General features: G+C 35.8%; 1 protein-coding gene across 5 annotated transcripts in view; it reads right to left on the bottom strand.

Moving 5' to 3' along the window:
• Positions 1 to 339: 339 nt before the first annotated feature.
• MEIS1 (Meis homeobox 1) overlaps positions 340 to 12,908 on the bottom strand; it is a 160,649-nt gene continuing 148,080 nt past the window's right edge. For 2 of the 5 annotated variants that reach the window (XM_069068946.1, XM_069068948.1), the window contains exons 10-12: positions 4,664 to 4,803; positions 3,460 to 3,549; positions 340 to 922 (exon numbers count right to left, since the gene is read on the bottom strand). In XM_069068946.1, coding sequence (XP_068925047.1) covers positions 639 to 922; positions 3,460 to 3,549; positions 4,664 to 4,803 — 514 coding nt within the window. In that variant the 3' untranslated portion in view covers positions 340 to 638. Of the gene's footprint in view, positions 923 to 3,076; positions 3,173 to 3,459; positions 3,550 to 4,663; positions 4,804 to 12,908 lie in introns of all 5 variants that reach the window. The other 3 variants (XM_069068950.1, XM_069068949.1, XM_069068947.1) reach the window with 3 other exon arrangements.

Here is a 12,908-nt window from a genome sequence, read left to right on the forward strand (position 1 = left end):
GAGAGAGAGAGAGAGAGAGAGAGAGAGAGAGAGAGAGAGAGAGAGAGAGAAGAGAAGAGAAGAGAAGAGAAGAGAAGAGAAGAGAAGAGAAGAGAAGAGAAGAGAAGAGAAGAGAAGAGAGAGAAGAGAGAAGAGAGAAGAGAGAAGAGAGGAGAGAGGAGAGAGCACGCGAATGGCTGAAATCCTAGGCTGGAAGAAAGATTCTTCTGCCTGATATAGTTATTTTAATGCTCTAAAAATCCTGCAAATAAGACCTTTCTGTCATTTGCAGGATAACTGTAAGGCTTTTAATGTAAGGAGGCTTCTGGAGGAAGTGAAGAGCTATGGAAACAACACACATAGTGTGGAAAAATTTCACATTTTTTTTTAAAAAATCTATAAGAAACAACGTAATATGGATAACAGTATAATAGCATTTACAATATTTCACTCTTTGTTCTCTTAATGTCTTATATAGTTATTTAGCATGTCCCCAAAGTTGACTTCGGTTGGTGTTTCCTGCTTTTTTAAGGGTCCCTATGAAGAATTAGGGATGCTCCTTGGTCCACAGTAGATGCCAAGAATGGAACTCCACAGTCAATGCAGAAAAACGATATTTGAAATCTGTCACGGTTGCAGACAATGCATATTTCCTTAAGCTACTGAGCATGTATGTCCATGACTTGTCCACTCATTGTTGGGTCTCCTGTATTAAGCACTGTGGGGCTTGATGCTGACATTGGCATTCCAGGGTGGGATGGTCCTCCATGCATCATCACTGTTGGGTGGTGAGGGTGTCCAGGAATGTAGGTATGCATGGGGGGCCCATGACGCAGCTGAGCAGGATGTGGGGGCATCTGGGGTTGGGTATAACTTGGCTGTCCCATACTCACACCCATTGGACCACCCCGAGCTACATACTCCCCTGGCATACTTTGCAGCCCTGTAGAAATAAAAAGAAAGGAAGAGAGAAAGAAACCAACAAAAAAATCTTGTGAAAAATCAACTTTGGATTTTTGGATTCAACATTACAAGAACACCCAAAAATCAACAGAAAAACATGATTTTAAAATAGTAAAGGCTTCCTTTTGAGAAAAATGTAACAAGAGAAAAGAATACCCAACATAAACTTTTGCTTTTACTACTTTTGTATAATGTTGCCTCTATTATCATAGCACAGTATCTTGTGATGTCAGGTTAACCTGATGAGTTTTTATTTACTTAGAAAACACTCTTATTTCACATCCAGTGAGAAGAGGCACTTTTAGCCATTCAAACAGTCTATACGATGAATACATTACATTGTTCAGTAAGCAATTCACATGGAGCTGAAATGGATAGGATTATTAAGTGTAATTGTTACATTAAACTGTATTTTTAACACATAAAATCAATGAGAGTTATCAATTAATTCCTTCTTTGTGATTACTTAGGTCCAAAGGAAAAAAAAATACTCAACACAAAATTCAGTCCACCCTGAAATGATTTTGAGAACAATAAGAAAAACTGGCCCTAAAACAATAACCCTCTTGCTTTGTGGGGGCCTCTTGTCTTCTGCATGGATTGCTATAGTTGATGGAAACTGACAGGTGTATTGTTTCTGAGAGCTATAAGCTCCATAATCATCAAGGGTGAAAGGCATAACGCTATTGCTAAGTAGGTTCAATTGGCTTTAGTTCTAAGTAATAGTGCACTGTGAATGCTATGAACACCTTTGAATCAGGTCTCCAGGCTCTAGCAATGACTGGCTGCTTAATCTAGCCTAAAGGAACATTTTTGAACTAATGAAAATTGCTTATAAAATATACTGTACCCACAGCTCTTTAATCAAAAAAGATGATAATATTTTTTGTAATAACCTATTAATTTAATTGGTCACGAAGCATAAAATACATCATTTAAATTTAATTGACCCAGAAACTAAGAAACAATATTTAAATTAACTAAGCTAGAAATTTCCATGATGAGGTAATAAGACTGTTGCATTCCAGAGTTCAATGGAATGTTTTCACAGCTAATTGTTAAAACTTTTTTTTGACTCATGCCCATAGAATACCAGTATAAATTGCACTTGGCCTAACTAGTGATTTCAAATACTACGTTAATATAATCAAAGACATAACCAAGGCTATGAAATAACTGCTTATAATTCCAGAAACAAAGCAGAAAAAGCAACACTATTAGGGATAATTTAGGAATTGAACAAGAGCCTTGGTGTTCAAAACAGTTTTACTGGTCTGAACAAGAAATGCTATAATGCATTTTCTCTCCTCTAAAAAAGACAAGAGCATGAATCTGGGGCAGTTTTTCCTAGGCTTACTTCACTAGGCCTGCCACTGAAGATTGCATTAATGATCTCTATTTTTGTATACTGAATAAGTCAAATCCATTTGTCACACTGCAAGTGATGGCATACTTAATTTGGATATAGTCAATTAGCCCGGGCTAAGCTCCATAGCCTGCTGTGCACACCTCTATTTTGTATTCTCCCTTTTTTCCATTGCCACACGTAATCCCATTATGATGGACAGACAAAGAGGAATAAACTAAAAAAAATGTTTTTTAAAAAGGAAAAGTTTGGTTGAATGAATTGCAAAATATGCCTTAACGACCTTAAGCGAAGCTTGTGTTTGTTTTACCCCAAAAGAAGTCTCTGTTTAGCTTTTCGGTGTCTTGCAGGTTAGTGTAGAAATGTAACTCATGCATCAACTGTGGTTAGACAGATTTATGACACTTTGGGGACATGCTTTTTCCTCTCTTTGCACTGCTGCAGACTGCTTACATTTTGCAAATCAGTCTGTTGCTATGACAACTCGCCCCCCCCCCCCACCTCCTCCTGACTGTTTCTTGTTTGGTCATGTGGTCAGTACTGTATAATAGCAACACACAGGGTAAATGTACATCATACACAGTATCTATGAGCTTAAAAGCTTGATCAAAACCGAGAAGACAATGGAGGAAGCAAGAAACGAGGAGTTTAATGGAAAGGAATGAACAAGCATAAAAGCAATGGGCAAGGAGAAGATGAAAGAATGAAAGAAGAAAAATACACCTAGAACAAAGTGAGAACGAAGACCCCTCCCCCATTTGTACTTACTTCCCCCTTGCTTTTCGATTGGTTAACTAGATGAAGGTTACATGTAGTGCCACTGCCCCTCCATGCCCATATTCATGCCCATTCCACTCATAGGTCCTAGAAGGGAGATAAAAATCCAAGAAGAGGCCAGAAAATGAGCAAAGTCAACAGATAGTGCCAAAAGACCCTTTAAAAATACAGATTCCAGAGGGCAGAAAAAAGTTAAGATCTTCAGGGTGTAAAGATCCTCGATTCCTCTTCTTAGGTGCATAGAGGACAGGCAAGGCAAGGCAGGCAGCTTGAGATAACAGCAAGAGATGGCAGTGGTTTTACCTGTGCTGATGAAGGGGTAGCACTTACAAACCAGAGTAGCAACAACAACAGTAACACAACATACTTCTTACCTGGTGCTCTGATGCCCATGTGTTGCTGACCATCCATTACGAAACCTCCCATTGGTTGTCCATCTGGGTTATAAGGTGTTCCTTGACTTACTATAAAAATGTAGAACATAGTTACAACCAGTTTTCATTGAAAGGGAGAGAAAGAGAGAGAGAGAGAAAGGCAGAGGAGAGAGAGAGAGAGCGAAGGGGGAGAGAGAGAATATACCAAATGGAATTTTTGCTTATTGTAAAAGCATAACTTCAAAACTGGGTTAAAATAAAATTCTCCTTGCAATACTGTATCAGACTGCTAGGACTAAAGTGTCAAGGTTCTAGTGGCAGCAAGATTTTTAGAAACTTTCTGTTTGGATTTTAATCTGGTGATCATACATAGGGGCTGAAAAAAAAAGTCCAAAATGTATGAACATGAATAGACATGTTTTGGCCCAAAGTGATACTTAACATACTTTCAGAGGCTGCTCTATTGAAAAGAGAGAGACAGCATTTTTAAAGAAAGTGTACAACCAACACCAACTTCAGTAAATGTGTTCTTTGTTGATCTTACTACTTTCTCATAATAATAAAACAAATCCTAGAATGAAGATGATTCCTAGATGTTTAGCTCTAGAAGCCAAGATCTCAAAGCAGTATTGGTATTTTAAGCTTCTAATATAAATAGCTTGAGAAAAATAACAACAAAACAAAACAAAAACCACACACAGACACACCTTAAACCCCAGAGAATGGATGAATAAGGCTAGAGAACCCAGAACCTTGTATTTGTACCACTACCTGAATTCTACATTTTAACCGCACATTAAAAGCTGGCTTCAGAAGTAAACTGCCTTGGGTTATTAAGCACATGAAGCTCTACCTCATTGAATGTCTTTGAACTTTACTGAGTCCCACAAGCGATCCTGACCCCTTTGCCCTTTTGACAGGTAATAAAGTTTACAGCAATTCCACACCAAGCCATGCACCAGGGAGTGGTCATAGTAGCAGAAAGAGCTGGGAAGGAAAACTCAAAAAAAAAATAACATTAATATATTGAATGTGTACAAAGAATCCTGTAACTGAGCATATAATTTAATCGTTACTTTTCTCTATTTGCTTTTTTTTCCTCCAAATATTTTAATGATGTTAAATTGATTAGTGTTGTTATGAAACGAGACTGGTTTAATTTTAATTGTCAATCACTCCCAGCACTCATTCCCAGTTTATTTACCAGGTAATGGACCTCCCGGTGAATGGCTTGAGGATGGCTTTCGCTTGCGTGACTTGAATACAGTTACTATGGGGGACTTGCCTGCTCGATTGGACTGGTCTATCATGGGCTGAACTATTCTTCTTCTAGCATTAATAAACCTGTAACAAAAGAGTAAAGTGAATCATTATTGCATGTTTTTGTCGCTTTGTTTTGTATTTAAAGGAGAAAGAAAAGAATTCAGCTATGGCCAAGGCTAGGATTTGGTTCCCTTGACTAGTCTATGTGCAGTTTCAAATGCTGCAAAACCTATAACCCCTAGTGACCTTTGAGCATACAGGCTTGGGGTTTCTGAGTTGATTTATGTTTGCCTGCTTTTACCACAGTTGGACACTTCCATTTCATCTTTTCATGGGGGAATTAGCAGAGTTTTCAGGAAACAATGCTAGCCACCACTCTTTTCAATTCAGAGGGGGAAAAATTGGTCTAGATAGGGAGATGTTCATAAGGGCATCTGTTACCTCTCCTAATTAGTGACATTTCTATCTTATGTTCTCTGGCCTCCTTTTACAATTTTTATCAAAACCTTCCCTACCTCTTGCAAACCTAATTCTATTTTAATGCCCACTATTAAGATAATGAACTGAGATGGCAGAACACCATCAAATGAGAGAATGTCTGGAGTTTTATCACCACTAACTCACACTGCTGGGGACTTCAGAGAAATGCATTCCTTGAAGAGATTTCTTGGGTTTTTTTTTTTTTTTGCTCTTTATGCAAAGTCTGAGGTCAAGGCAAGGTCACAGCTATACAGTAATTGAACTTATAATCCTGCTTTCTCCCACTAGTGCAGAAAATTTATAACAAACATCTTGTTATAACATAATTATTGTACTAGCAGAAAAAATGGCTAGTTATTTCAAAATAAAAAGTGGTTAAAATTTGCTCGCCAAGGTTATAATAGTGACATGTTAACTCTTAAGGTACTTTTGGAGTGCTAACTAAATGTAATAAAAATTAAAAATTCAAGGAATGAACAAGATATATTGGATTCTGAAATAGTAAATGCTTTCAATTCTGAACACAGTTTTGAATACATAAAAAATGAGCAGCACATAAAAATATACAATGAAAAGTTTAATAATGCACTATTAATAATTAAAGCTGCCACCATAGTCCAGTATGAATTCCAGTCTGTAATTCTGCTATTCATAATCTGTCCATCTCACAAGAGCAAATGGGTACCTAAATAGAGAGCCATTACATCGAATGAACATATGTTTCTTAAAGTAGAAATTCATACTCCACGACACTTATAGTTTCCAAGTATCCTGGATTTTTTATGTTCCTTTATTTTCTGAAAAGTAATTAAAATAAAAATGAGAATGAAATCTAACTAAAATGTAATGTTTTGGTAGGACAAACTACTTGACGGGCAATACATATTGTATCAATTCTTGTAAATATTGTTCTTGAACTGCTAATAAAAATATTTAAAACATAGATCTACAACAAATTGTGTTGGAAATCAGTTTATCATTATCTTGTATAAACCATGAAAATTGGAATCATGTGAGCAGAAGGTTAGATTAATTCTCCATTCTCATTATAAGCACAGGTGTAGCACAAACACCATGTGAAATAACTAATTAAAATGGGGGGGAAATCTGCTTTTTCATTAGCTATCTTAGGTGCATGACCAATTAGAAAATTATTTAATATTAATACTCTAAATACAGCAAAAGCAATTTTCATAGTCACTAACAAAAGTAATACAGTTAAGAAATAACCTCTCTGTGGCATTGTTGATACCATATAAGCTTCTAGAGGGCAGGAATCTTGTTTACAGGATTTACTTAATACATTACTTGGCCCACAATCATCCATAGCAAATGTTTAATAAGTGTAATTTGTAGTGATGATTTATATACCTCCTATCTATACTATGCTTATAGCACTGGGCAGATTTTATTGATTGATCAATTGGTTTTCATATAATTAATCCTAGAAATGTTTCTGTGTGTTAGGTAGGAAACATTTATGAATATATCCATTTCACAGTGATAGCCTAATGATTTATTATAAAGATGTATATGATAAAGTTGGTACTACCCATCAACAGGATAAATTACCTGAATTTTTTTTCCAGTTTTTGCATTCACATATTTGTCTCCTTTTGGATCAGCTGAATATGGGTGAAAATAGTTTGAACTAATTGGGATTGGCCCATCCTCATCACCATGGTGGCCCTCCTTAGCTTTCTATCCAACTGATATAACCACCCTCAAATCTCATTTTCCCACTGTCTTTCCCATTAATAGTATTTGCATTCAATCTTCAATTAATATAACTTCAATTTAATACAAGTTCTAAACTCATATGATTCACAGATCTGACATAAAATACACTCTGCCATATTTGAAGTACACACACAGATACATACTTATGCTCACGTGATCATTTTAGCAAAGAAAGCTTTTGTAATTGTTCTTCAACTGAGCATCTTAGTTTAGAAATATTTCACTTAAAATCTGAAAATTCTTTAAATGTCTTTAATGTAATACAATATTGACAAATACAAATAATTATAATATCTATACTTATATGAATACATCATTACTTGATCAATTGCCTGGTTTCTTTAAAAAAAAAAAAGACCAATAATTAAACAAATATAGGAAACAGATTTGTTTCAGATGTGAATCCATTAAATAAAACCACAGGATCCCTAGATCCATTTCACAACAATCATAAGAATTAACCTATTTAATGCACAGTTTCTTAAACATTTTCATAGGTACTGTTTATACTCAAGTACTGCTATAATACAGCTATGGGTTTAGAGGGCTTCAGGGTGAATACATATACAAAAACATTTTCCTTCTGGGCAAAGTAATAAAATGACATTCTTGCTCCTCCCACTAGAAGTCAAATTGAGGTCAGCTCCCCATCCCTGTATCTGTTTAAATAAACTGGTCCAGCTGTTTGTTTCCAAAATGCCCTTTAACCTTCTGTCTCATCCTCCCTGCCTTTGTAACAGAATGCTTTCCTTTGCATTGGGGTAGACTCTGTTACCACAAATTTTCTGAAAACTGAACAAGAAACTTTCTCAAAGTTTTCTATGAGCCTAATTAATGTTAGTTAATAAACACCAACAAATTAATATGCCTCCTTGTCCTTGGGGGAGGGGAAAACTCAACAGAACATCTTTTAAAAACTATATAGATGTGTGTGTGTGTGTGTGTGTGTGTAAAATCTTAAAGCTGCTCAAAGATGTTTAAACACATTGGTACCCATACATATGAAGACATTTTGTCCTATGAACCCAGTAGTAATCTCTGTTTATTGATGGAAGAAAATAGAGGACTATGAAGTGACCCCCACTATTGATTATGCAATAAAGTAATAGTTGGAACAAAAGTGTGATTAGTTAATTTATAGACACATATACATAAAAATGTTAGCCACTCTGAGTCTGAATTTCCCATAGCACCTTTCTCTTCTTGAAGTTCCACATAAAGAAAAAAAATCCAAGAACATTTATTTCATAGATTTTATAGTTGATGGTCATAAGTTAATCTCAACTTACTCCAGTTCCTAAAACTCGGAACTAGTTAGTTTTGTTTAAAGAGGCTGCCATGTTTATAAAGTGCCTATGGACATGAACAATTTTTCTTAAAGTTCACAGTGGACAGTGACATAGTGAGTAGCCAGAACCAGTCAAATGCTCTAAAAGCAGGCTTCTTTGGCAAACTGTGAACCAGCTATTCACATACTGAATAACTTGAATGTCAAGATGGGCTTCCTAAAAAACAATAATACCCACAAAATGTATTTTCACTTTAAAAAATCTAACTTACTTTGTGAAATTGGGACAAATGATATAAAAGAATTAGATTCTCTAAACAGAAGAAAATTTTGAAATATAGAAGAATTTGTTTCCCTCTCTACTATCATGGTTCAGATTCCCTTCCACACAAAATCAAACAAAATGCATAAAGAACAAATCAGTTGGTTTTTACAAATTCACTCCATGTCAAAGTAGGTTTAGATATGATCCTCTTTACTTAGTTATCATTTAACATAATTGTGTGTGTGTTGTTGTTGTTTATTCTGTGTTAGGTAGAGATACAAAAGGCTTAAAAGATAGTATATTTGGCTTAATGGATAGATTGCTGGAGTTGGAGTCAGGAGGAATTAGATTCAGATCGTGCCTCTGACACATCCCAGCTGGATGACCATGAATAAATCCATTAATATCTCTGAGCCTCAGTTTTTCTGATCTATTAAATTGTGAATAATACTTTATTTTGTTATGGGGCTCAAATAACAGAATGTATGTGAAGTACTCAGAGTACTATATGAATGTCAGTTGTTATAAAGATGAAAAAATTCCATAGTCTCTGCTTTGAAGGAATTTGAAGGTTGTAAATTGGATAAGATCTCAAAGATCTCAGATTTAATACCTTCTGAAGGAAAAAAAAATAGACAAGGATAAGATATTGGTAAAATACCCCTCTTAGTTGGCATATTAAAGGGAAAAGAATTGGACTTTAAACAGCAGAAAATTCTAGGTAAGAGAGGTATAGTGGTCTCAGAGTTGGCCTCAGATCAATCAGTAAGCATTTATTAATACTATGCATCAAGCAATGTAATAGGCAATAAGGATACAAACACAATAGAGATTTTTTTTGGTCCCTGCCTTCAAGGAGCTTACAACCTATCTGGGGAAGACAACACATATGTATATATAACACACATTCATAACACATGCATTCAATTGTAACATACACACATACATACATGTATACACACTATAAAAAGTAATTGGGAAGGGTAGGCACTAGCAGCTCTGGGAAACAGGAATTTAGAAAATGCTGCTTGAACTAATTCTTGAAGTACTCTAGAGTTTCTGAGAAGTAGAGGGGAAGAGGCATGGGGGACAGCCAATACAAAGGCATGGAAAAGGGACATGGAATATCATGGAAAAGAAACAAGCAGAAGACCTAGCATGATAGTGTATGCCTGAAATCCCTGCAACCTGGGAGGCTGAAGTTGTGGATTGCTTAAGTCTGGGAGTTCTGAGCTTCAATGGAGCTAAAGCTAATCAAGTGTTCACACTAAATCTGGCACTAATATAATATGATGGGCCCCTGGAGCAGTGATCCATTAAGCTGCCTAAGGAGGGATAAACTGACCTAGGTTGGAAAGAAAGCAGGTCAAAACTTTCAAGGAATGGCTGCTGCATATCCAGTCTGGGTAAGATAGGGAAGGAGGGAAGGAAGGAAGGAAGGAAGGAAGGAAGGAAGGAAGGAAGGAAGGAAGGAGGGGAGGAAGCAACAAGAAGACCAATTTTGCTATGTTAGAGTATATGTGAAAGAGAATAATATTTGAATAATAAATCAGTAATAAGCACCTACTATGTTCCAGGCATCACACTAGATGCTTTGGATAACAGATATAAAGAATGAAATAGTCCCTATACACAATGTATTTATATTTTAAACTGAAAAGAAGGGTAGATTGGGGCCAGGATTTCAGTGCCAAACAGTGCTTTATACAGGACTTCCAAAAGCTATTAAAGTTTAAAACTGTACTAAGACTTTGCGGACATCTTGTGTTTGATCTTTGAAGTAAATAGAGAGCCACCTGAGTTACTGCTTTAATTTTTTTCCCAGTGCTCATTCAATACCTCTTTTAAAAAATTTCTGTCTTTGATCATGTGCATAATTTTCTAATCAAGACCCAAGGATGTAGGTGCACTTGACCTTTGGTTTCTGGTTCATACTACCTATTTTGTTGCACTCATATCCATTGCTTGGATACCTAACTTTTGCTTCTTTGGAGAAGAAGCAGGGATCAGGGTACTATTTTCATTGACTAAACAATTAAGAGAACAGTATTAGACCTTGGTTACACAGTCAACCACAGATACATATTCCTGGTTTTCTGTTCCATGACAGGTGACATGTTTCACAAGCATCTATTCTTTTCATACCTCTTCTCATGACCCTTTGAGGTCCTTCTGGTCCTCTCTGATGATGATAAGAGAATTATGTTTTTCTGCTTTGCAAATGAATTGTTTTATTGGGTTGTAGATATAGTTTTGTTTTGTTATCATGATCACCAACAGGCTAAGTTGGCTTCTTAATAAATTTCCTCCAAACTTTTTTTAAGATACATTTTTATTTGGTGTATTCTATGTTACGAATTCAACTTTCTGTAGGAAAAAAAAACATTCCCAACATTCCCAGTCTCCAGGTTCTCAGAAGACTTCATGCTATTCCTTGTTAATTTCACATAAATATGAAAGAGAGAGGGCAGGGGAGAGGGAGAGAGACAGAGGAAGAGAGAGACAGAGAAACAGACAGAGAGAAAGGGAGGAGGGAGAGAGAGAGAGAGAGAGAGAGAGAGGAGGTGGGATGTTGGTGGGGAAGGCATTCCATCAGTATTGGTGATATGAAATCCCAAAAAAACCCAACATTTCAATAATTTTGAAACACATCCTAACATACCTGCTGATTCTGGGCTTATGAAATCTAAGAAAACACATTCTTTCCATGCCATAAGAATGAAAATAATTTTCTAACAACAAAATTAAGAAAATTAAGGCCATTAAAATGATGTGTAAATATTAAAGTAAGATTTCAGAAAGTAATACTATATGTTTTAGTCAATACTAAAACAAATACAAACATGACAATCTTTAGGGAGTTTTCATTCTTGCACCAAATACAAATATTCTCTTCCCCTAAAACAAGAAATAAGCCTCAAAAACTTCCGCTGGAGTTATTAAAAACACCCTTTTTATTTTAAAGTTAGTTATTAAACTTAATGACTCATAACTGACAATCATTGGCATCCAAGTTTTCTGTACTCCCTTTCTTTGTGAAATAAGAGTTTCAAGACACTCAAGAAAGTTGACTCAATCTCAAGTCAAACCTTATGAAATCATGTTTTTGGCAATATTTCTAGCTTCCTAACATCCTACAAACTACAAATAGTTCCAAGATTGTAATACATCACTGACAATGCTGGAGGGAGATTTGGGGGGAGAGAAAGTATACCAGGGGATGGGGGTGGGACACAACAAAAGGAAGACAACAGGGAGGGAAAGGGGGAAAGAAGACATGCTCTACTACCCACCCACTTCAGAAACACAGTATTAGAATTTACTCAGATTATAGCAAGCCCATCAAACAGACATAAGATTTTCCTTCAAGTTCAGTTTTACTTCTCTGGCATTAATGGAATCAAGTATTTATCAAATTATCATAGAAGAGCCTGGAGTTATGTCAGACAATGAAGAAAATTGGCTACATATAAGACGTTCAGTAAGACAACTGATAACTACTGACACATTTGATGCAGCCATTTTTAAAATACCTACACTGCTATGCATTTAGGGTTTTGAAACCTTAACTCTTTGACTATGCGATTATATGTAGGTTATGCATTCCCTAAAGCTTACTTGAAAGTAAGGTTTTAAAATGTTATTTTGCTCTTAAGAAGCCTACTAATCAGTATATTTTTTCCCATATAGGAAATCAGGCTAGCTCTTATTTTTGAATAGTGAGGTCCCACTTTAACAATGCTTCTCTGCTCTCTCTGGTCACCCCCACTTAGAATCAGAGGCGAGAGTGGGTAAAAAGCACTCATAGGAAGTGTATATAATAAACTCATTTACAATTATGGAAGAAATTTTATCTTAAAAGCATACTCAAGTAATACTTTTAGCAAAAATAATTATATGTAGGTTCCAAATAAGAAAAAAAAAGAACTATGTGAAGTGTGACATTGAAGATTCTTTAGCACAATGTATTAATATTTTGGACACTGTTAACTGGGTAATAAAATACTGAATTCTGTTTTTGTAGAAAATATTTAAATAAAATAATAAGACCCAAGGTTTTGTCCTTAGCTCTCTGTTAGTGACTCTCTACACTGTCTCCTTTAGCAACCTCATTTACTTCCATGACTTCAATTACCACCTCTGTGTGTAGTGATCTCTGAGTCTGTATCACCAACCCCTCTAATTGCCTAATGAAATCTGTACCTGAGTCTCATGGGACTCTCAAACTCAACATGTCCAAAATTGAGGTTATTCCCTCCCCTCCCAAACCTGTTCTATCGTTATAATATCACTATTTCTATCAGTGGCACCACCATTCCCCTCATATCTCAATGTCAAATTCATGACATCTTTGACCCTTCCCTTTCCCTCACTTCTCATATTCAATCATTTACCAAGTCCTCTTAAATCTAC

Source organism: Petaurus breviceps, unplaced genomic scaffold, assembly GCF_028583685.1.
Source record: "Petaurus breviceps papuanus isolate PSGF00001 unplaced genomic scaffold, PetGlider_PUasm1.0 90775, whole genome shotgun sequence".
Classification (NCBI taxonomy): domain Eukaryota; kingdom Metazoa; phylum Chordata; class Mammalia; order Diprotodontia; family Petauridae; genus Petaurus; species Petaurus breviceps.